Source organism: Rhinopithecus roxellana, chromosome 14 (genome assembly GCF_007565055.1).
Source record: "Rhinopithecus roxellana isolate Shanxi Qingling chromosome 14, ASM756505v1, whole genome shotgun sequence".
NCBI classification, from domain to species: domain Eukaryota; kingdom Metazoa; phylum Chordata; class Mammalia; order Primates; family Cercopithecidae; genus Rhinopithecus; species Rhinopithecus roxellana.
Genome location: NC_044562.1, coordinates 77,125,322 through 77,150,654, shown reverse-complemented (window position 1 = coordinate 77,150,654; position 25,333 = coordinate 77,125,322). Strand labels below are relative to the sequence as shown.

At 35.5% G+C, this 25,333-nt stretch overlaps 1 protein-coding gene across 1 annotated transcript in view; it reads right to left on the bottom strand.

Moving 5' to 3' along the window:
* TLK1 (tousled like kinase 1) overlaps positions 1–25,333 on the bottom strand; it is a 161,084-nt gene that overhangs the window by 48,857 nt on the left and 86,894 nt on the right. Inside the window, exons 4-11 of the mRNA XM_010377611.2 lie at positions 22,000–22,075; positions 18,730–18,776; positions 16,873–16,968; positions 15,517–15,606; positions 14,198–14,290; positions 10,509–10,619; positions 10,256–10,392; positions 6,613–6,801 (exon numbers count right to left, since the gene is read on the bottom strand). Coding sequence (XP_010375913.1) covers positions 6,613–6,801; positions 10,256–10,392; positions 10,509–10,619; positions 14,198–14,290; positions 15,517–15,606; positions 16,873–16,968; positions 18,730–18,776; positions 22,000–22,075 — 839 coding nt within the window. The remainder of the gene's footprint in view (positions 1–6,612; positions 6,802–10,255; positions 10,393–10,508; positions 10,620–14,197; positions 14,291–15,516; positions 15,607–16,872; positions 16,969–18,729; positions 18,777–21,999; positions 22,076–25,333) is intronic.

Genomic DNA, 25,333 nt, shown 5'->3' with positions numbered 1-25,333 from the left:
CCTGGAATTTGCTGGCCTTCATGAACCTGTAGAATGATCTTGTTCATCTGTTTCTGAAATATTCTTAGTTATCTCACCTTCAAATACTGCTTATGCTGCATACAGGATTGTTTCTCTAAAGACTATCAGCTACCTTGTCAATAGTAATAATGCAAGTCAGAAGACAGTAAAAATCGTCTCTTCAAATAACTACCAACCCAAAATTATAAAACCAGTAAAGATATCCAAAGAATGAAGGCAAAATAATTTTCAGACAAACAAAAACTGGTCACTACCAACAGACCCCTCTGTAATTTTCTTTTACAAAGGAAAATCTGTAAAGGGTATTCTTGGTAGAAAGATCTTATGAGAGGTGTAGAAATAAGTAAAGAGCAAAAAATAAATATGTGGATAAAGTTCATATGAACACTGACTATGCAAGACAATAATGATGTCCTACAGGTAGACACATGTATGTATGTGTGGTCTGAGTATAGAAATATGCTCATACTGTAATAAAGAAAAAGAATAAAATAAACAAAAACTGGTCAATGTAATAAAAGGTGAGAAAAAAAAGAAAAAAGGATGGAGACTAGGTAGGATAAACAGAAGCATAAAGAAAGACCAAATTTAAGCCCCAATAAGTAATGACATGAATTGAAAAATAGATTAAATTCTCCCATGAAGGGAAGATTTTTCAGACAGGATTTTTAAAAAATCAGTTATATATTTGTCAAAACCCACAAAAGGTACAACATCAACAGTGAACTCTAATGTAACTTTGGATGATAATGACATGTCTATGCAGGTAGCATATGTGCCACTGTGGTGTGGGATGTTGACAGTAGAAGAGAATGTACCTGTGTGGGGACAGGGGTTAGGTATATAGGAACTCTGTACTTTCTGCTCAATTCTACTGTACTACTGCCCTACTACTGCTGCCCTACTACTACTCTAAAAAATAAGTTTATTCATTTTAAAAAGAGATAAGTATTCCACTAATAACGTTATATAAAACATATTCTTTTTTTTTTTTTTGAGACAGGGTCTTCCTCTGTTACTCAGGCTGGAGGGGAGTGTAATCACACCTCACTGCAGCCTTAACCTCCTGAGTTCAAGCAATTCTCCCACCTCAGCCTCCTGAGAAGCTGGGACTATAGGTACATACCACCACGTCCAGCTAATCTTTTATTTTTTGGTAAAGATGGGGTCCTGCTATGTTGTCCAGGCTTGTCTCAAACTCCTAGGTTCAAGTGATCCTCCCGCCACAGCCTCCCAAAACGTTCGGATTACAGGGCTGAGCCACCACGCCCAGCCTAAAATACATTCTTAATTTAAAATTAAAGCTATAATGGAAAAGCAATGACCTCTAAAACTTCAATAATATAAAATATGAGGTAAAATATTACTTACTTTTAACTTCACAGTCACCCTCTGTGAAACACGCAACATGTAAGTCTAATAGATACAACCAAAGCTTAATTTGAAATATATTTTAAGTAAAAATCTTGGTTAAAATGTATTAGCAAAGAAAAATCAATGCAAGTGTCATCAGACTTTATCCAAAGACAGCATTAATAGTAAATCCAAACTATTTACTCTGAATAAAGTCTTTGCAACTAAAATAACTAGTTATCACCTAAAAAACTGACTCTTGCTAATAGTTAGAAATAAATTATAAACCAAAACCACACCAAGTATATGCATTACCTCCCAGTCTTTTCAACAGTATAATGTAGATACTTTCACAAGAAAATGGAGACTCAAAGAAGTAAAATAACTTACTAAAAATAATCTGGGAGAGTTAAGTTTGGAATCCACATCTGTCTGACTAGAGAACCTAAAGTCCTACCCACCACATCTGGATTCCCCACCCCTGGGCCACAGACCAGTACCATCCACGGCCTGTTAGGCCGCACAACAGGAGGTGGGCAGCAGGCCAGCAGGCATTACCACCTGAACTCCACTTCCTGTCAGACCAGCAGTGGCATTAGATTCTCATAGGAGCACAAATACTATTGTGAATTGCTCATGCAAGGGATCTAGGCTGTGTGCTCCTTATGAAAATCCAATGCCTGATGATCTGAGCTGGAACAGTTTCATCCCAAAACCATCCCCGAGCCCCCATCCTGGTCCATGAAAAAACTGTCTTCCACAAAGTTGGTCCCTGGTGCCAAAAGGTTGGGGACTACTGTACTACATAACAGTAGCTTCATTTTCTATGCTAATTTATTGATAGATAATAGAACTAAAGATTCATAACTTGTCCCCTAATTATACTAGATACTCTGCACACAAGCCAAAGCCACTTTTCACTAAGCAGTGATTCAAAAGAAGTTTTAAAAGATAGTTCGCCAAGTAGAGATGTGAAATTTTGTGTCTAAAAAGCATTATTCAAACTGCAGTATATATGAATCAAAGTGCTTCTGTGGCCTTTTGCCCTATTTAAACCTATAATCTGATTAAGAATGTAATCAAATTGCTATGTAGTACCCATCACTTCATTTGCCACAGAGTTAGTTTTAGGTCAACATATGGAATAAAATGGGATAGAAATGAGAGAAGACTATGACTATTAGACTACAATTAAAGCTGTTAGCATCTTGGAAGACAAGTAGTAAACAAAATACCTGTGACAAACCAGAAAGATAATCTATCAAAAAGAAATTAAATTCAATCAAATGTGAGTTTTTTTTGTTTTTTTTTCCTTTGAGGCCGGGTCTCACTGTCACCCAGGCTGGAGTGCAGTGGAGTGATCACAGCTCACTGTAAACTCAGACTCCTGGGCTCAAGAGATCCCCCTGACTCAGCCTCCTGAGTATGTGCGACTACAGGGACATGCCACCACACTTGGCTAATTTTTATTTTTGTAGGGATAGGGTCTTGCTCTGTTGCCCAGGCTAGTCTCAAATTCCTGACCTCAACGATCTTTCCACCTTGGCCTTCCAAAGCACTGGATTACAGACATGAGTCACTGCACCCAGCCTAAATGTTTATGTGTTGTAATTTAGTATTGACCACTTTCCATACACCAAACACTGTGCTAGGCATTGGGACTACAGAGATAAAACAGTGAAATAAATGGTACAATACACACAGGTATGCACAAAATATCATGACACCTAGCTTGAGGGGCAATAGGAGAAACCAGTAAAAAAAAAAAAAAAAAGTTAGAACTTCCTTTTGAAGAAAGCATTTAAAGCATCTGAGCCAAGTCTTAAAGGATAAATAGGAAATGAGACAAATGAAGAAAGGTAAGGAACAAGATAAAGTCACAGAAGCAAGAAAGCACAGTCCATTTAGAGAATTGAAAAAGTTTAACTTAAGATATACGTAGGGCAAATGTTGGAAAATGAGGCTAAAGTGAGAAATAAGGTTTACATAAAGGGTCTTCATGTGGGTGAATTTTATCTAGAAAGTCACTGACAGAGGTTAAACACGGTAGGACATGAAAACCAGTAATCTAGGTTAATAAAAAACCAAGGTCCTATACTAAGACAGTGACCGTGAAAATGAAGAATGGAGCAAACATGAAAATGTTACGGAAACAGACAAAGAATGAGGGAAAGGGAAACATTAAGATGACAGGCAACTTCCTAGTATCATTACCTAAGTGGACACTGATGCTGTGACTGAAGAGATAGAGGATACTTACTATGGTGATACCTCAAAGTAATAAGTAACTCCCATCTTTCATGTACTAAAGAAAAGCTTTCAGGAGGAAGCAATAACTACTGTGGGACTTAAAAGATTAACAGAAATTAAGACAACGGGTGAGAGTCTGAATGTTGACAGTGAAGTAGAAGTACTGAATGATGGCAACAATGAGACCAGAGAAGGAAGAAGGAGCCAGATCAAAAGTGCTTTATAAGCCATATTAGGACTTTGGGGTTATATCATTCAAGTACTGGAGAGCTTTGTTAGGGTTATAAGGAAGATAAAGAAAGGATCACATTTTTATTTCAGAAAAATGACTGTACGACATGAAAATAGACTGCAGGAAGAAACCAAAATTGAAATGGGACGAGGGAGGGATTATAAAAATAACCCAAGTAAAAGATAGCATTAACTTGAGTTAGAATGAATGGCGTTAGTGGGAACTTACATAAAAGATGAGTGGATATATCTGCTATCTAGTAGGACTGGGTATCTACAGGGTAGAGTTAAAGCTAACACACACTTTCCTTTTTTTTTTTCTTTTAAAGAAATAGAGACAACGTCTCATTATGTTGAGAGGCTGGTCTCAAACTCCTGGACTCAAGCGATCCTCCCACTGCAGCCTTCCAAAGCACTGGGATGATGGTGTGAGACATCCCATCTTTCTTTTAATACAACCACCCACCAACCCGGTCATTCACGTGCGTTTTTGTTTTTTCTTGAACAAATTTACTAACTTACAAAAAGTACAGTTCTTTTTAAAAATTAATGATAGTCAAAACGTTCTAATTTTAACTTACTACAGCCCAAGAAACTTAAGAAAGGCTTTAAGAAGAAAGTACATTTTGAGATGAACTTTGAAAGATTAATATTATCACCATTTAATCACTAATGGATTAAGAAAAAATCAACAAAATCTGGCCAGGTACAGTGGCTCATGCCTGTGATCCCAGTACTTTGGGAAGCCAAGGCAAAGAGGACAGCTTGAGCCCAGGAGTTCAAGGCAAGCCTGGAAAACATGGGGAGACTCCATCTCTTCAAAAAATAAAAAATAAAAATAAATAAAATCTGTACTTAAAATGTTAAAGGTGACAACTACAATTCTTACATGTAAGAGGATGGTAGTGCCACTCACAGAACACAGAAAAGGGGCAAGGTGTGCATGTAAAGACAGACTGAATGGGAAAGATAACAGTAAATACAAGGTTTTGTTTGTTTTTAGTAAATATAGTTTTGAACAGGCTGCATTAGAAGTTCCTGTGAGACATTTAAGTACTGACAGCAACTAAGCAGGATATGACATTCAAGACTGAGAAAGAATTACCTGATACTCAACAGAGAAAAGTGGGCTTGAGATGGTAATTTTGATGTCAGCAGGATGTACATGGTAACCGAAACCCTAAGAGTAGATACTACTCAAGGAGAATACGCAGAGTGAGAAACGTGATGGCCTAGGACATATCCCTACAAGTCATCTACATTTTACAGACTGGTAAGTAAATGATGCCCATAGAAAGATACTGAGAAGATGCAGCTGGATGAGTTAAAATGGAAACTGAGTATCTTAAAAACTAAGAGAGTCTTTTTGGAAAAAATAAGTCAACAATATTCAATGCTGCCACGTAAGTTAAAGACCCAAATGTTACAGCATTTAGCATCAGGAAGATAATCAAGAATAATTTCAGTTTAAGAAAGGGGGACTGGAAGACAAGGCAGAAGAGACTACAAGGACAGGCAATTCTTTCAAGAAGCCTAGTTATGAATAGGACAGACAGAATATAGAGACTAAAGGGATTTGTAATTGAGGGAGAGTTTTTTAATGGTTTTGCTTACATGTTTTCTGAACGGAAGTTAACAAGTAGAGCACAAAGGAGGTATCAACAGAAGAGGTTCCTGATACCGTTGCGGATGGGATTCAAAGCATGGATGACAGACCATCTTTCAATAGAGGAGAAACGAATATATGACACACAAGACATTAGAGGGTGTATGTATTTTCTCTTTTTTTGAGACAAAGTCTCACTCTTGTCCCCCAGGCTAAAGTGCAATGGCATGATCTCGGCTCACTGCAACCTCCGCCTCCCGGGTTCAAGCAATTCTCCTGCCTCAGCCTCCTGCGTAGCTGGACTTACAAGTGCCTGACACCATACCCGGCTAATTTTTGTATTTTTAGTAGAGACGGGGTTTCGCCACGTTGGCCAGGCTGGTCTCGGAACTCCTGACCTCAGGTAATCCACCCACCTCGGCCTCCCAAAGTGCTGGGATTACAGGCATGAGCCACCACGCCCAGCCTATGTATTTTCTACTCACATGAGTTTACATAAGTTCTTCTAGAACAGAAAATTTATATAAGTTTGGATACATCTGTATACTGAAATTTTAACAATGGTGTTCTCTGTGAAATGGGATCATGGTCTATATTATTTTGTTCTTTTTGTCCTATTTTCCAAATTTCTACAATAAGCATGTAACTTTTAAAAAATGTCTTTGTCCTTTAAATTATAAAGCATAATTCATTAAGAAAGAAAATCCAGAAAATAAAGAAAAGCAGAAAGGGAAAAACAATACCTATAACCCACTAATAAACTGCTTTCACAGGTTGAGAAAATATATAAATGGTCGTTACATTACTTCATTCTCTCCGACAAAGGAATGTGAATGGAAACACTAAATTAAAATAATCCAAAACTTTCAACTGATTCTTAACTGATTCAGACACAGAGGAAAGGGTGAATTCTGGTAACCTCTTAGCTACCTAAGTCTCTATTTTAAAAGAGAATTGTTAAATCTCTGCTTAAAAAGGTAGAATTCAGATATTTGGGGCTATTAATTTAGAGCTAAATTTTCAATACTGCCTTCCTTCCTGGTCATAATCAATTTTGCTATCTAAGTATTAATTATAAATAACACCCACTAGTAACATTCACGCTCAATGGCAACAATTTTAAAAAAGAAAAATTTTAAATGGAGGCTTACAGTTGTGGTAAATTTGGTCTAACAAAAGGATCATTCTCTGCTCCATTGACTGCTTTGTTTTTCCTTTGTTTTGGTTCAGAATTGGTAGAGGGTGCCTGAGAATTATTAGCTGTGGGAGGTTTGCGTTTGGCTAGAAGTTTCCTTTGCCTTTCAATATCTTCCCTTTGCTGATTCACCCATTCTTGTTGCCTGTGTAAAAATAAACAAACAAAAACCATATTAACCTTCCATTACTTTTCATGGTTAAATTGGAAAAAAACGCATAAAAAACATGAAAAACCATATAATATACATTTGTAGCCTTCTGGTTCCACTCTTGTGAACCGACTTGTACTTATCTTTCAGGTCTCATGTGAAAGAATTTTTTTAAGTGAGGTGTTCTCTAAACCCCTAGATTAGGGAAAGATGTGTTGCCATATATAATTTCATGGGAACGTCTATCTCCCCACCTCAACCTTTCTAATAAATATCATTCCTATAGATGCTCTATCAGAAAGTGTCCGGTTAGACGACATCACCCTCTAAGAACAGAGACGGTGTCCATTTATACAGTATCCTGTTTTATCCCTAGTACCTAGTGTAGAGATCAGCACTTACCTGTTGCTCAATAAATGTTTCCTGAATGAAATAAATAAATGAGCTAAAACAAGCCCCCAAACTATTAAAGTATGGGGTACATGTTACACATGCGTCTCACCACAGTATTTGCAAACAAATTTACAAAAGGCAAATATGAGTTTAATATGAAGAGAGTTATTTTCTAAATCTACTTTTGTTTAAAAAAAAAATTGGGAATGAGAAGTTGGTGTTTTGAAATCAAACAAATTAACCTTAACATAAGAAATTTATAAGAAAAATTTTTTTCATAATTTAAGGGAAAAAAAGACAAGAAAATAGCAAGAAAAATTAGCACGGCTCTGAAAAATGGGAAAGTAACAAAAATAAAATTAATGCTTACCATTCAAGAATCTGAAACAATTTTGCAAATGCTCCCTAATTCTAAAAACTAATAGATATCATGTCGATTATTAAAATGTAGATTAGATATTTTAGCAGTTTGAGCAGAGCATTAAGTAGTTAACAGTGAAACTTTTAAAAACCAACTTATCATACAACACCTTAAGCTTATTCTAACAGTAACCATGTTCTCTTTTAGGTCACCTCACTATGCCAATAAAAATTTTCAAATCCTATATGGTTACGATACTTAGAGCAAGTCAAATATTTCATGACCTCCTCTCCCCAACCATTGACACCAGAACTAAAGGGCTCCTACTTTGCTAATGCAGAATTGACCTTACACACATCCCCTTCCCTATGGTTTTAGTGATGAAGTAGCAGAATACGACAGGAGTGAAAAAAATCAAGAAGAACCTAGGTAGAAGATTAAAAGAGTAGAGAAAAACCTCAAGAATAGCAAAGTGAGAACAAGACTTTAATCCGTTTTCATTTAGAGGCAGGAATAAATTTCAATTTTTAATAAGTAAATCTTAAGGCTATTTTAGGGCACCATCAGGATGGTATAAATGTAAATAAGCAGTAATAATCCTAATGATTAAAATATTAATGGAAATAATTACTGGAATAGATATTAACGGCTGATTATTCAGGGATGACTATACAGTTTAGAGATTATTATTACTTTTTATTTATTTATTTCTCCTCTCATCTTCTAACCACTCTGGGTTATATCACCAATTATAAATGGCTTGATATAAACATAGTAGGTCCTCAATAAATGCTTATTAGTGAAAGTCAGGACATACAAGTAATTATTTTCTTTTTTGGTAGTTATTTTTTGAGACAGAGTCTCACTCTGTTGCCCAGGCTGGAGGGCAGTGGCGTGATCTCAGCTCACTGCAGCCTCCACCTCCCAGGTTCAAGCGATTCTTGTGCCTCAGCCTCCCGAGTAGCGGGGATTACAGGCGCAGACCACCACTCTTGGCTAATTTTTGTATTTTCAGTACAGATGGGGTTTCACCCTGCTGGCTAGGCTGGTATCGAACTCTCAACCTCAAGTGATCCTCCCAACTCAGCATCCCAAAGTGCTGGGATTACAGGCGTGAGCCACTGCACCTGGCCTCTTTTTTGACAGTTAAGTGGAGAAATTGGAACTACTGGTAGAATTTATATTTCAGAACATTCATATTTGATTATATAACCGTCTCTATTATTCACTGCAGGACAACTGCAGGTCTGGGTTTAGTAGCAGAGCCTCTTGCTCATAAAACACTAAAAATTCACCTTCTGCTTTCTACTTTATTGTTGATATGTTAGTTCATGCTTCAATCACCTTTCATCTGGATATCCCTCCATCTTAACTACCAATAACACTCATCCTCTTTCTAATATTTTCACATTACCATCAATTATTCTACAACTATCACCGTAGATATCATTCTGATCACGTACACTATATGTAAACCTTTAACAAGTCCCATTATCTGCGGAATTGAAATCCAAACTCTCTAATATCAGAAGTACATTATCCTTTGTTTCACTGTGGTATAACTAGCACAGCTATGTTGAAGAAAAGTTGAATACATCTGCTGAGAGAGAAGGTCATTCTGTGGCAAGTCCTAGGTGGCAGTGTTCGAACAGCAATGTTGGTGTGATAGCATGTGAAAGAAAGTTTTGCTTCTATTTCAAATAACTGGATACTCTGGAAAAGCTGATGTTCATGCTAGCATTACTCCCAACTTTCAAGTTTAAAAACATTTTCCACCTCCCATCCCCAAAAAAGGAGTAGCATATTTAGCACTCCTTAACACATAAACAGCCAATCAATCCTTATCTACCACCATCTGAACTCAAGAAAATATGGTAACTATAATTTCTCTGTTTTAAAGTTTGATCTGAAATGCAACAGAAAACCAAACACCGCATGTTCTCATGTATAAGTGGGAGCTAAACATTGGAGACTCGTGGACATAAAGATGAGAATGATAGAAACTGGCAGCCACAAAGATGAAGAAAGCAGAGACAGGGGCAAGGATCGAAAAACTATTGGGTACTATGCTCACTACCTAAGTGATGGGTTCAATTGTACCCCAAACTTCAGTATCATGCAATATACCCCGTAACAACCTGCACATATATCCCCTGAATCTAAAAGTTGAAATTAAAATAAATAAATAATAAAGAGTTTACCTCAGAAATGCTAAAGCCACATGTTCAGTTTAACTGATAAATGATTTACTATATCTGAGGCAAAAGAGAAGTTTTTTTCCTTAGGAATAGAGAGCAGGCAAGTGCTGAATATTAACACGTAAAGAATGGGGAATGGGAAAAAACTAAGTAGGAAAATCCTAGGAGATAAACACATACACAAATCTTCCAGTGAAATTAAATTTTCAACGATTTCCCTCTCAAAATATCATCTGTAAAGCTAAACGTTCAGTTAATATGTCGGAAAGTCAGAGTTAGAATAACATATTATATTCCACAGACGAATGCTAATTAATCAAGAAATTACTAAGCTACAATCATAATACTCTTGGTTTCATATCCCTTTCAAATGTACTAAATTCTATGATTTCAGGGTAGTGATGAACTGGAGAGCACAATTACAAATCTATAATCTTTTAAAGCAATGAAAACCCAAAGGAATACTAAAAACTTTTAAATGTTAAGAATGACTAACTTCACAAGATTCTGAAATGCAAAACCATCTGTCCATTGTTCAGTAAATGAAGCGCCATGTCTAACTGTTGTAAAGTGCCCGAGGCGTAATCGATCTTGCATACTCTTCTCTCTGCTTGACAATTTTTCTTGTGTACTCTGAGAAAAGGAGAAAAAAAAATCGTCACTCAATTTTATTCATTAATTTATAAAAGCATACAAAGCAAAAGCGGCTAATGAAGGGGAAGGGAAAATTTACTCAACTTTTAGCCTACCTTTTCAATAAGAAGTTTCTTGCTCATTGATATGCACTTATTTAATCGTTCTTTGTATTTTTCAAGTAGTTTTTGTTGTTCATCTATTTGCCGTCTGAGATCACAGTTAGCCTGTGACATAAGTAGAAAATGCAAAAGGTCTAGACTGGGGAATATGAAAAGCTTAGAAATATTATTAATGTTCTAAATAAATTATATACAGATAGGACTAATAATATTAAATATCTGAGTATGATACAAGAAAAAAAAAAGCCTACTTAGCCATGAGATAATACTGTTAAATGTTACTTAAGTGTGTAGTGGAAAGTACATACAGGGAAGTTTGTATCCATATCCATCACATTCAAATCCATACTCTAAGGTTAACTTTGGCTAAGTTACAAGAAACTTAGTTCAGCTTTCTTATTTCTAAATAGAAGCAACACAATCTACCTCACTTTGTTAAAAATAACTAAAATATGGTATATAAAGTGTCTATCACTTAAAAATAAATGTGAGTTTTCCTCTATCTCATAATTAACAAATTAAATGTGAGTTTTCCTCTATCTCTTATAACTAACAAAATATTTTCTCCACTGAACTTATAAATGACATACACAAGTTGCCTACCCAACAGCTGTCCTCACCACTCTTCCTTAGCAATAGGATACTAATTCTGTTCACTCTGTAGGTGGCCATATGCTCAGAAAAGAGGCCTCTCTCTAACATCAAAAGATGAGCCTGATTAGTACAGTGGCAAGAGAATAACCTATAGGGCTTGTTACAACAGATTACTGGGAACCATTCCCAGAGCTTCTGAATCGGGTCTCAGGAAGGACCTGAAAATTTCCATTTCTAATAAGTTCTCCAGGAATGCTGATGCTCCTGGTCTGAGGATCACACTTTGAGAATCAAAAGTCTAGGCCAACCATGGTAGAATCCACAAGACAAGGGCACAGTATCTTGAAAGTGCTGAGAGAAAATAATTGCCAGCCTAAAATCAGATACCCAACACAATTGTTTTTCAAGGAAGAGGAAACAGAATTTAAAACTAATAGACCCTCAGCAATTCAAATAAAACCTTAACAATGTGTGTGTATGATGCATATGCAACTTGAAACCTGATTCTAAAATTTCTCTAAGACTGCAAAGGGCCAAAAATAGCCAAAATGAAGAAGAGGATATCTGTTTAACCATGTATCATGACTTAATATAAAGCTACATAATTATGATCACCTAAGCCCCCTTCTTCCTTAATAATGAAAATTCAATGTTTTATCCTGGATTGCTATCTGCCTAGCCAAAAGACTACAGTTCCCAGCTTCCCTTGCAGCGAAGGATGGTTAATGAGATGCAAGCAGAAGTTGTTCAATGAGATATCCAAGAAGGCTGCACACAGAATTGTGCTTTTTGTTCTTTGCTCCCATCCTCCCTCCTGTTATCTGCTTAGAAAGCAGATATCATAATTGTGACCCTAATAGATATACAGAATCTTGAAGTGACCTTTGAGATATCAGCCATGAACTAACAATGACAAGGTCCCATATGATACTGAGGAGTAATAATATCTGAGCTGCCCACTTCTGTTCTTCTCTTGAAAAATAAGCTTCTATCTCATTTGAAGGACTGTTATTTATGTTCACTGTTACTAATGGCCAAAAACAATTGATAAAAATTGTTTTATCAACAATGATAAAAAGATGCTGCAGTACTTGTGTAGAGATACAAACAGAACAAGGAAACATGATACAGAACACAGAAATAGACACACTTGTATATTGGAAACAAGATTTTATGCTGATAGAGCTGGCAGTGTGAGAATGAGCTTTTAATTAAATGGGGATGAACAACTGATTATCCATATAGAAAGAAACTGAAATGAAACCACATCATGCCATACCAAAAATCAATTTCAGTAAGACTAATAATTTATATTGAAAGATCAGCTGGGCATGGTGGCTCATGCTTGTAGTCCCAGCACTTTGGGAGGCCAAGGTGGGAGGATCACTTGAAGCCAGTGTTCAATACCAGCCTGTAGACTCCCAGTTCCACAAAAAATAAAAAAAAAATCAGCCCGGAGTGATGGCACAAGTCTGTAGTCCTAGCTACTCAGGAGCCTGAGGGAGAAATATCGCTTAAACCCGGGAGTTTAAGGTTACAGTGAGCTATGATCCCGCACAGTGCTCTAGCCCGGGTGACAGAGTGTCACTTGGGGGGAAAAAAATGACCAGACTAAAAAACTTTGAGAAGTAACTGCTATTACACAGTAAAATGGAAAATGCATACTCCCTGTACTCTGGCTATGTCTTTCCTAAACATATACCATAGAAAAATTCTTTCATATTTGCCCTGAAGACACGTACAAAGAATGTTCTTAGAACTGTTTATATTAGAAAAAGTAGAAATAAAATGTCAACTAAAAGCAGAAAAGATACAGAAATTATGGTATACTCAAAACGCTTTACAATACTGCAGTGAAAAGAACAAACTACAGTTATACTCATCAAAGTGGACGACTCTGATATATAACGTTCAGTGAAAACAAGCTGGGCAAAAGGGTCCATACCGGAAAATTTCACTTAACGTTCAAAAACCAAATGAAATAATATATTGTTAAGAATGTAAGCACATATTTAATACAACCATAAAGAAATACCAAGGCACGACAAACACAAAATTTTAAATAGTGGTTAAATGGTAAATGGATGTGAGAAAATAAATATGACAGGATCAGGAAAAAGACACACTGGATTTTAAAGGTACTGACAAACACAGTAGGATCACAGGTGTTGGTTTTATCGAGTTTCTATACCAGTAGTTCTCAATGCTGGCTTACATTAGAATTATCCGGGAGAGCCTTTAAAACTACCAATGCCCAAGCCCACATCATGTCATCAACTTGATCAGAACCTCTCAGGGTAGAGTTCAGGCATTAAGTACTTTCACCCTTCCCAACTGGTGAGTCTAAGGAGCATCAAGGGTAAGAACTGCTGCTTTAAACCCTTACATTGTAAATATACTTCTAGATGTATTTTTAAATAAAGCTTACATTAAAAATCCTTCAGAACTGCAGCAGTTACTTCATCCTATCGGTATCAGATGTCAGGCATATAATAAAATCAATAAACTTTAATATGAAATGGCTATTTGTGTTATGGTAGTTGGTCACATAAATGTTATTAACTTCCTTTCAGTTCTCCAACAGTTTCTCAATTCCCAATTTACTGAAGATCTAATAAAATATTTCACTTTAAAATTGGTATTTTCAATCATGTACTTAAACTAACAGAAAAAGCTTATTGAGTTCTAGTTACAGTATTTTTTTTTTCTGAGACAGTCTCACTCTGTCGCCAGGCAGGAGTGCAGTGGTGCGATCTCAACTCACTGCAACCTCCACCTCCCGGGTTCAAGCGATTCTCCTGCCTCAGCCTCCCAAGTAGCTGGGACTACAGGCATGCGCCACCACGCCCAGCTAATTTTTGTATTTTTAGTAGAGACGGGGTTTCACCATGTTGGCCAGGACGCTCTCGATCTCTTGACCTTGTGATCCGCCCACCTCGACCTCCCAAAGTACTGGGATTACAGGCATGAGCCACCGTGCCCGGCCTAGCTACAGATTTTTTTTTGCAATGCTAAGTATTTTCTAAACAGTTTGACTGTTGCCAAATAATTTATTCAATTTTTTTTCCCCTCTATGACTCATTACTTACCCTGAGCAAATCATCTATACGTCCCTCCTTCTTTTCCAGGTCCTGGATTTTATTACTTTCTAATGCTGCTAATTTCAGCATTGTGAGATCAGTCTAAATGAAAAAAGTTATTTTATTATCTCCATTATATATGTTGTTTCAAGCAAACGCAAAACCAGACTTTACTCCAAATTCAAAAGGTAAAGAAAAATATATTTGTGTGCATATGTAAAGTGAATCTCAAAAAGTTTTAGTGCAGTTTTAATAACTTCAAGTGTATAAACGCTACAGACTTACCAAGAGACATCTAGAAAGGTCAATTACTCAGAATATTGATGTCCCACATTACAATTCAATATATCCGCTGCTTTGTGCTATACCTTCCTCTAGCTGATTTTTTCGAATTTTGCAAAACCTGTTTTAAATTGATAAGTAAAAACCTATCTATTTATGGTATACAACACAATGTTTTGATATATGTTTACATTGTGGAATGGCTAAATCAAGTTATTTAACATATATCTTTTTTTGTGTGGTGTGAACACTTAAAATCTACTCTCTTAGCAATTTTCATATACACAAAATACTGTTTTTAACTGTAGCCCCCATGATGTATAATAGTTCCCTTGATACTTATTCTTTCTAACTAAAATTTTATGTCCTTTGACCAACATCTCATGCAGCAAAACCTTTCATGATCTACTCAGTGGATGAAGGAATGTACCTGTAATCCTAGCCTCAGGATCATCCAAAGAAAGAGGTTTTGATACATGCACAACAGTTTGGATATGACCTCACAAATAAAATCTAATGGAAATAATCTGGCAAGCTGAGGTTGAAGAGTAACATCTACTCTACTCTCCCAAACCCCAGTCTGAGAAAGTGCCATTCAGAAACTACCACATGTAAAAAATTAAAATGAAGAACTTTGTGCTCAAAATTCATGAAACTAAATAAGTGTAGAAAATATACAAATAATTCAAATAATTTTTATAATTTGCCACATATATGTATTTACATAAATACAGTCAAATGAGCGGCTTTAATGTACACTTAGAAAAAATACAGCAGTTTCACAATACATCAATTACATATACTTGGAAATTAAGTTCAGAAAGAATCAGTAAACAGAAGTCACAGCTGACAGTAAATTGTGTGTTTCAGTTTCTCACTCCTTCCTACAAATTCTGTTGTTTTTGTTTAGTAATTACTGTTATCTTTCTTGATGTGTAATTCTGCTTTATGACTACATATAAAACAAATAGACATCTCAGTTGTTAGTAAGTTAGTCAATGGTTTCTTAGAAGCCATGGGAAAAAAACAGTTTAATTATCATTTACCTGAATAATTTTAAAGGATAACTGCTTTGGTTGTACAACAGGGTGGTCCCCAAATGCTAATGCAGTAGGAGAAGGGCTATTCGGTCGAACCTAAAAAAATTATTAAAAATTTTATATTAGCAAAAAAAAAAAAAAAGTTTCTAATTAGCAATAATTAACATTTCTGCAGAAGTTTCTATCAGAATAATACCTACATTGAAACATAACTGACTTTTAGAAACCTTTAATCACCATTTATTCAACAAGCATTCATTAAGTACCTCCTACATAAGACCCAGTGAGAAATACAATATATTCCCTGCCCTCATGGAGCTTACATTCTAGTGCCATAAAAGAAATCTTAATGCTTTCATACTATTAAAAAAAAAAAAAAAAAGGCCAAATAAATTATTCTGGAAAATATTAAAAATTTATTATGATAGTTCAAAAAACAAACTTAGTACTAGGGACAATAATACATGCCCTTATGTAGTTTAATATCAATTTATTAATGAATTTCATAGTTTATCTGGTCACTAATTCAAAAATACACTCACTGAAAGCAGATTATAACATTGTATCAACGCTATCACTACAACTCTTAAAGTTACTGTTGAATCTTATGCCTCACTTTATACACAGCAATGTGATATCCTGAAAGGTACAAAATGAGTAAGACACAACCAAGTATGTCTAAAGACAAGGATCAAGAAGGGGACACAAGAAATAAAAACAACGTGCTTGAATAAATAAGTGAAACTCTGATTCTTTAATTCCTCTTTAAATTACTGAAAACCAATATTGTTTTTCTAGTTAGATAATGAACTTTCACACAATGAAAGTAAATTTAAAAATGAAATCCAATATGCAAAACAATGCATATGAAAGAACTATATCTAAAACGTTAGCAATAAACCGAAAAGTTTAAGATAATTTTAAGTCCGTGATTCTTTATCTATACTAAACTACATATCCTGCCTTTTTCTTAAGGATTCCCAGAAAGGAATTATGCTATAATTTTAGTGCTTAAGAAATTCAATTGTTAAGGAAGTTATAAATTAGGAATCAATAACTGAATACAGATTGATACAAGAGTACTCATGTTAGTCCCACAGACTAAACAGGCATTCTTTTAACAGAAACAATGCTTCTTGGATATAATTACTTCAGAAAATCTTTAAGAGGCTCACTTCCAGAAATAAAATTCTAATAGCACCAGATAATTTAGAAGGATTTAATTCATGTCACAGAAATAATGTATTAAAAGATAAATGCTAACTTATTTAAGTTCTCAATAAAAAACAACAAATTATAAAACTTATTCAATATACATAACCTCCCAAAGACTATGCATGAAAAACTTGAAAGATGACTTACAGATGAGGAAGGAGTGGAATGTGAATGTGAATTTTGAGGAGAACGGATTGCAGGAGGTATGCCTCTTACTGGACTTGAGCCATTTCCACCCTGGTACTGAGTAAAAGAAAAAGGAAACATTATTATTTACCAAAGCAGGCTCAGACAGTTGTTATTTCAGATATGACATTAAGAATTAATCTAAATATACCTAATTTTAAAATAAGTAGTCATTTAAATGGATCCAGAACAAAAAAAACCTAAGGTCAGCCAAGTCCTAAAAGACTGAGAGACTACTGATCACACGAACATGACAAGACTGTTTTATAAAGATCCTTATTACTCTATATTCTTACTATCATCTGTTATTTTGGTCAACTCAAAGACAAATAAATTCCTCCAAAGCAATAAACATATTTTGTTTTCCCCCCAAATCTTAGCACAGGTTCCCTACAAATGTTTATTGAGCCATATAGTCCCTAATCCCAAGAAATTCCAAAATGTCTACACATAGACCTTAGTGAACATCATCAACTATTTTAAACAGAACATCTGTCTCAAGATATCCAAGTGTTCATGGCACTATATAAAAATAATTATAATAGGTCCCTTCCCTCTAACAGCACAACATCCTTAAAAAATCAATTCTTCTGTACAAAGTGCATGACTTAGCTGCACATGAAGAGAAATCAACTGATCTGTTCCATAGCTACCTTTTCTCCTATTTCAAGTTTCCATACGGGATGGGAAAAGAAAATAACTTACTGCTGCAAAGTTCCTCTGGGTGTGTAGATTACTGTCCACTTCATCATTTCTTGTTTAATTACTTACATGAACAGCACAGATGGGGACTTCCTAGCATGTTCATTAAACAACTTCCTACAACTTAGGGATTTTGCCTTATTTATTTTACCAATAGAGCCTAGCACAAAATTTAGCACACAGTAGGCATTCAAGAGACATTTGTTTATTTGAATTTATCGTACCTTTGGCAAAGGTTCTTAATTAATGATATCAGTAAGTGACTGACCTCAACCAAAGAGCAATGTATCTCATGGTCAGCAACTGCTTTACTTTAGATTTTACAAACCCAAGAAAGAAAGCAGTGGTGGATTAAAAAAAAATCAGCCCTTTCCTTAATCAGCCAATTCTGCTCTCTCAAGTAAATATAAATATTTTTCAATTGAGTAGACCATGTTTGTTGTTTTAATAATTACACTTAAAAATTTTCTAATTTAAAACGGTAGCCAAAAGTGTTTCTATACAGAAGCAAGGCATCATTCCAGATTGGGTAAGAATCTAAATTTATTGTTTTCGCATTCTCTTAGATTCAAGCCTCTATCAAATACTTAATTTCCATCCACAGGACTCAAATGTTGTTGTAATGTGATGAAGTCTGTATTGATAATAGAGAGAATTTTGAGCTAGAGAGCCAGGGAACTTTAAGTTCTATTCTTTACTCCTCAATTCAGAATTTGCCTTAAATGGGTTAACCCATTTATGCCTAGTGTTCTATTATTGCTCAAGGTCACTGCTGCCAAGGTCTGACAGAAAAATTCGAAAAATTACAATGTAGGCTACTTTACATTTCTGGGCTTCAGTTTCATCATCTGTAAACTGAAACACTAATATGTATTTTGCCTATCTTACAGGTTATTATAAACAACTATGTGAGAAAGTATTTAGAAAACAATGAATGGCATCCCAATGTAAATGTAAATTTAATTTTCCTAGAAAGAAAAGATATCACATAGTAATAAAGCTCTGCTCTAATCAAGCAAGTAATCAAAAGGTGACCTGTGCTTCTAAGAAAATATTTTTAGCTCACAGCAGAATAGTACTGAATTAGGAAAAGGAGATAATCCTCAATGAACTTACTTCAAAATAGTCGCTAATTTTGTGGCCACGTCCCCCAATACTTTTTCCTAAAATATAAGAAGCGCATGATGTTAGTAGGGTACTGATGGGCATCAAAAAAATACTAAAGAGTCCGCAGGACATCAGCTGTCAACTTCACAAATATGAAAATCAAGTGACATTTCAATAGAGACATGCCAATTTTTAAAAGTTCCAGTTATTGGAGAATCATACAAATAAATGATGTAAGTGATATCCTGTTTTAAAACTACATTATTAATACTGCTTAATAACTACTAATTTCAGAAAAGCAAATCAGTAAATAAAAAAGTAGCGATAACATCACTGACAAACTAACCTTTACCTGTAAATAATAAAACAGCTTTAGTTATACAAACCATAACATGATTCCTGTCAAACTGACAGTAACACGCTTCAATAGGAATGTTATTTTGTAAAACGTATTTTGATTTTCTAAAAACTATTCCCAAAATAAATACAATGTTTTTTAAAAACTAGATTGTAAATATTGCTCATATATGACCATACTGACAAAGTGAACTAGCTCATTAGAGATCACGTTATTTTTTAAATATTTTGCTCTAAAATGGATTCTTCATCAGTCCTACAAGTCTTAATTTAAGAACATGCTAAGAAATATGGTGTTTACAGATGCTTTCTTAGGGGAGAAGTAGCCATCCTTGACTGGAACTATATAGAATACATGATTTCTTCAAGTTACAACTAGTGATATCACAAAGTCAAAAGCTTTGCTTAATATAAACAAACACATATTTATCAATTCAATGCTGACTTATTTCATGCATTCATTTACCTTATTTAACAAATATTTCTTAAGTGGTTACTATGTGCCAGCCATTACTAAGATGAAAAACAGTATTCTTAAAAGTTCAACAACTTTAAATTTCTTCTTGGAACAAGGTGGGGGGAATTTTTAAAAACTAAACAAGTATTCAGGACTACCAATGCTACCTAGAAATTTTGAACATTACTTCTGCACAGATTTTATTTAGAGGTCAGAGATGACTGTAAACATCTTATGCTAAAGGAACTTCCCTTCTGTCTATAATAATTTCTCTGTAGACTGTAAAGAGGTGCTATATTTTAATGAAGACAGATGGTTTTGGTTGCCTACTCCAGAAGCTATTTCCCCAATTCTTTTTCCTTAATTGAATGAAAATTTTATTCTGTTAACACCCTTCACCCTATGTGGCACATGTAACTTCAGAGGAAGCTGACTCCTTCCTATACAACTTCCACTTCCAGGTCCCCTTCTCTCCTTCTTATAAGAATTTCAATTTTGTTCAAGTATCATCCCTTCTCCACACAGGCTGTATGTTTAAGAACTTAATTCCATTTCCTCCATTTCCAGTTTCAAAGATGGGCCTGATTTTTTTTCTTTTTTTAAATTTCTGACACTATCCACCTAGAGATGGCCTCATTTTTTTAAGGCAATAGTACCTCTGTTGGTCATACTAGTTTTGGAATGGACATATGACCAATCTAGTCCATAAGATCAGTAGTTTCCCACCTTTTTGGCACCAGGGTCCAGTTTTGTGGAAGACAATTTATCCACAGACTGCGGGCAGTAGGGAAGATGGTTTTCGGATGAAACTGTTCTACCTCAGATCATGAGGCATTAGATTCTCATAAAGGAGTGCATAACTTGGATCCCTTGCATGTGCAGTTCACAATAGGGCTCACACTCCTATGAGAATCTAATGCCGCTGCTGATCTGACAGGAAGCAGAGCTCAGGCGGTAATTGCTCACTGGCCTGCTGCTCACCTCCTGCTATACGACATGGTTCCCAATAGGCCAAGGACTGTAAGACCGGGAGTTTGGGGAACCCTGCAGAAGATGAGAGGAGAGGTCTGCTTTGGACTTGAAGTCAAGTTTACTCCAAAGGAAGGGGGGAAAAACACTGAAAGCCAGACTAAAGCAAATATAAGTAAGGAAGGTGAAATGAGAAAAAACCATTTAGGCAACCATCCTAAAAACAAAAATAATCAGACAATTCTGCAGATGGCAGACCACAAAGGAAAAAACATGGTTAAACCAATCCAGAAGCCTCATCTTATTTGGGGGCTTATTTTTGAGTTTTTAGAACAGTTGAAATAATCATAATTATTATATCTTTACAATAAATAAAGCTCCAAGTCCACTAACTACAACTTGGGGGAGCTACACTAAGACCAAAAAGGAGCTCAGTGTAAACTGAGATATAAAATACAATACACCTCAGAAAAGGCACTAAAATGACTTACCCCTTCCTTCCACAAAGACAGCTGCTGCAAATATATTCCTTGCTTCCAGTGTGCCCTATATACACCAGTAAGTCATGGGTTCACAGCCATAGATCTTATGGCTAAAGATTGGCTCCAACACATGTAACATTATGTATAAAGTCATCATTATACACGATTTAAGAGCCTAATTTATTATATTTAATTTTGAGTGCTCAAATTAAATGACAGTACTATTTTTCTATTCATTATAAGACATTTAGTTTAATGAAAATAATTTTCTTAGCTCATATCACAAAAGGTAGGTATGCAAGAAAGGATGGAAAGAAAAACAGATGCTTTAACTAGAGTCTCATAATTATTTTTATAGCCTTTTTTTAAATAAAAAGGAGAAGTTTACGTAGTTCTATTAAAGTGAGATTGAAGCTTTTATTTCAAAAACAAGTCATTTTAATACAATACATATAAAGAATGAAAAATGAAAAGTCATAAGTTAATGCTTGCCAGATTTGGATATGATACTTGTCTTTCTAGGACCCAAATGAAAACAATAAGGGTTGCCGGGCGTGGTGGCTCAAGCCTGTAATCCCAGCACTTTGGGAGGCCAAGACGGGCGGATCACGAGGTCAGGAGATCGAGACCATCCTGGCTAACACGGTGAAACCCCGTCTCTACTAAAAATACAAAAACTAGCCGGGCGAGGTGGTGGGTGCCTGTAGTCCCAGCTACTTGGGAGGCTGAGGCAGGAGAATGGCGTAAACCTGGGAGGCGGAGCTTGCAGTGAGCTGAGATCCGGCCACTGCACTCCAGGCCGGGCGACAGAGCGAGACTCCGCCCAAAAAAAAAAAAAAAAAACAATAAGGGCAACGCTGAAAAGCCTCAAAGCAATAATTATACACTAACTACCTGTGCACACACCAAGATTTACAACTTCGTATTATTTTACAACTAGAATATTAACTGGTTAAAAATTAAAACAATTAATTTTAAGTGTCTACTAGGCTCTGAAGGAAGATGTGTGCTTACCCTGACTACTTTCATTCTGGTTTTCTGCTTTTCTCTTTCTTCCCCTGGATGATTCCGATTGTTTCTTCTCTGGTGTCTACAGAAAACAAGATAACAGATTTTTAAATGACAGTTTTAATATACAAAATTATCACAATCAATATAAAACCATGTTTCAAGACCAAAAAAATAGCATTCAGTAGTGTCAAGAGATGTTAATATACTGTTATTTACACACAATTTATTTAAAAGATAAAAATTCCTACTGTATAAATTTTTAAATTCCAAGTAGAGAAGATCTTGTACATATTATCTGATATTCAGTTACAGAATTTGACATAAAGCAGATGAAAAATCCTAGAGTAATTAGCCTTGACAAGATGACCTTCCAATGCTTAACTGGATGAGGGGGGAAAAAGTCACCCTAGTGTTTCCTATTAGTTTTTTCCTATTAAGTTTTTCCTTAGTTTCCTACTACTCAAACATACTTAGTGTATAAAAGTAAACTTGGATGAGAAAAAAAGGGGCAGAACACAAACCTGATATACACAATCCCTACTAAAAAGGACCATTCACTTAAATGCCTGGCAATTATCCAACAATTATAGCCAATTCACAGATTATGCCCTAGATAACGGATCAGTAAACTATGACCTGTGGGCCTAATCAGTTTGGTCACCTGTTTTGTATGATCGAACCAGTTTTTACACTTTTAAATGTTTGAAATTTTAAAAATTGAAAAGAAAAAGATTATTTTATGGTGTGAGAATTATAAGAAATTCAAGTTTCAGTATTCCTAATAAAATTTTATTGGAACACAGCCACACTCTTTCATTTAGGTATTGTCCATAGCTGCTTTTACATTACAACAGCAGAGCTGAGTAGCCACAACAGAGACGGAATGGCCCATAAAGTCACAAATATCTGGCCTTGTACAAAAAAAGTTAAGAGATCCCTGCTCTAGATGGTGGCTCTGGTTCCAAATGACATGTGTGTTCCTATAACAGATAGCAAGTATTTTCATTAGACTAATACAAGTAATTTCTCTGAAGTTTGACAAACTTTCCTGCTTAGTCAAAAATTAAAACCAAGAGCAAAAGCACAAGGCAATGGCACCAGGCCCTCAAATTCTAGAAACTTGGTAAGCACCTCTGGTGCCAGAAAAATTCCTGAACTTCACAGGAGCTCCATTAATATTTGATTGAATGAATGAATCTTACTAAACAACTTAAAATAAATCTCTTAAAGCATCATGGTCCCCCAACAAGGAAGGGATTTAATACATATTTGTATGTCTCTGAGTGGGCCTACAATTAAATATATGAATAACAATACACAGCCTAATTCTTACTGAACACATATTGTTCCTCTAAGTACCATCTTGAGTATTTAAAGTTTTCTCACCTCTATTTTGCCAACAAGTTAACAGATTCAGAGAAGCTGCACCGAATGTTCATAGCCTCTGAATTCTCTAAAAACAGATGTTACATCTTCTCCCCACCTCACCCTCTTACCCCACTCCTGGCATACAGTTATTCTTGATAAATACATGAATGAATATTAACTAACTTACTCAAGGTAACACTACCAGTGTGGCAGAGCCAGGATTCAAATCAAATTCAGCTCTATATAATTCTAAGACCTAAATGCTCTTCCTTTTTTCTATGATATCTTACATCAAGAACTAATCTACTGTATAAAAATATTTCAAAATTTTAGTGTTTGTAAATAAAACTCAATATGTCCAATGAAATGCCGGTATGTTTTCACTTCACAAACCAGAAGTCTTAGAGAAATCCACCATAACTGGCCATCTTCTCAGGAGGTAGACTGATGCACCAGCAATTTTGGGTAGGCAGTTTACTACTTTCGTTTCATTGTCAAAATTACCAAACTCAAACAATAATCAATCTTCTGTTTTCCCAGAAATAAAAGTATCACTACATTAAAAATTATTTTAAGTTAATATTTATTAAAGAACCCTAAATCGGCCAGGCGCAGTGACTCACACCTGCAATCTCAGCACTTTGGGAAGCCGAGGCGGGCTGATCACGTGAGGTCAAGAGTTCGAGACCAGCCTGGCCAACATGGTGAAACCCTGTCTCTATTAAAAATATAAAACTTAGCCGGGCATCGTGGTGCGTGCCTGTAGTCCCAGCTACTCGGGAGGCTGAAGTGCAAGAATTGCTTGAACACAGGAGGTAGGGGTTGCAGTGAGCCAAGATCACACCACTGCACTCCAGTTTGGGTGATACAGTGAGACTCCGTCTCAAAAACAAAAGAACCCCAAATCTATGTTAAAATAAAAAATCCCCAAATAATAATTTATTCATATCCTTGCTAACTTAATTTATATAAAAAAATAGAGTCAAGAAAACATAATTTTTCAGAATACTTTAAGGTTTAACTAATTTTTTAAGCATGGCAGGATCCTATTTGAATTCCATCTTAAATCTTGACTAGGTACTCTTGAACAGGCAAAAATGGGGGGGAAAAACCCATACAAAATGTTATAATTCTGAACCAGTTATATTGAAAAAAGCATTTTCTAGCTAGTAAACAAATAAAATGTCAAGTTCAAAATGGTTCTGTACCATTTTCTAAAGTATATCCTAAGGAATTAGTGTTCAATGACAGGTTGAGAAGGCTATATTCTAAATGGGGGTGAAAGGGGGTGAGTTCAAATGGGGTAAACAAAATTAGATTTCAAAATGCTAACATGCATTGGCTATCTCCAAAAAAGGGATGAGGTGGGAAGATACAATAAATTTTCAAAACTTATTTGAGATAACATTCGTTAAATACTTCACTGGATATGCACTTTAGGATATTTAAGGTTGTTATTTAACATATAGATTACTTAGTGTTTTGTTGTTTAACATACAGATTACTTAGTGAAGGTTTTTTCCTCTGAGGCAGAATTTCCCAGTGTGGAGGTATGGGACAGTCCATTGGCAAAAATGTCTTTTCATTAAACCAACCAAAAAGCAAACGAATGCATTATAATTATGGTAAAGAAAGCAACAAGTTTACCTCCTTTAAACCAGAGAAGAATTTATAGATGGAGAAGAAAAAGGGTAACAGGACTAAAATTAATTTTAAGACTGCTGTGCCCCAGAAGTCTTAAAGGGGAAGGAGAAGGGAAGGAAGTGAGTGGCTGAGTTAAGGCTCTAGCCTACCAGAGACATAGTCTATGTTACCTCTACCATGAATCTGCAAACACAGCATCTCCTATTTTAATATTGAGATTCCAGGTGAGATTTCCTTCGAAAAAATAGTTCGGCAGCTTTTAAAAAAAACTACTGATCATGACCAATTATTTTCTTGAGGAAATCCAAAGGACATCAACCAGGCC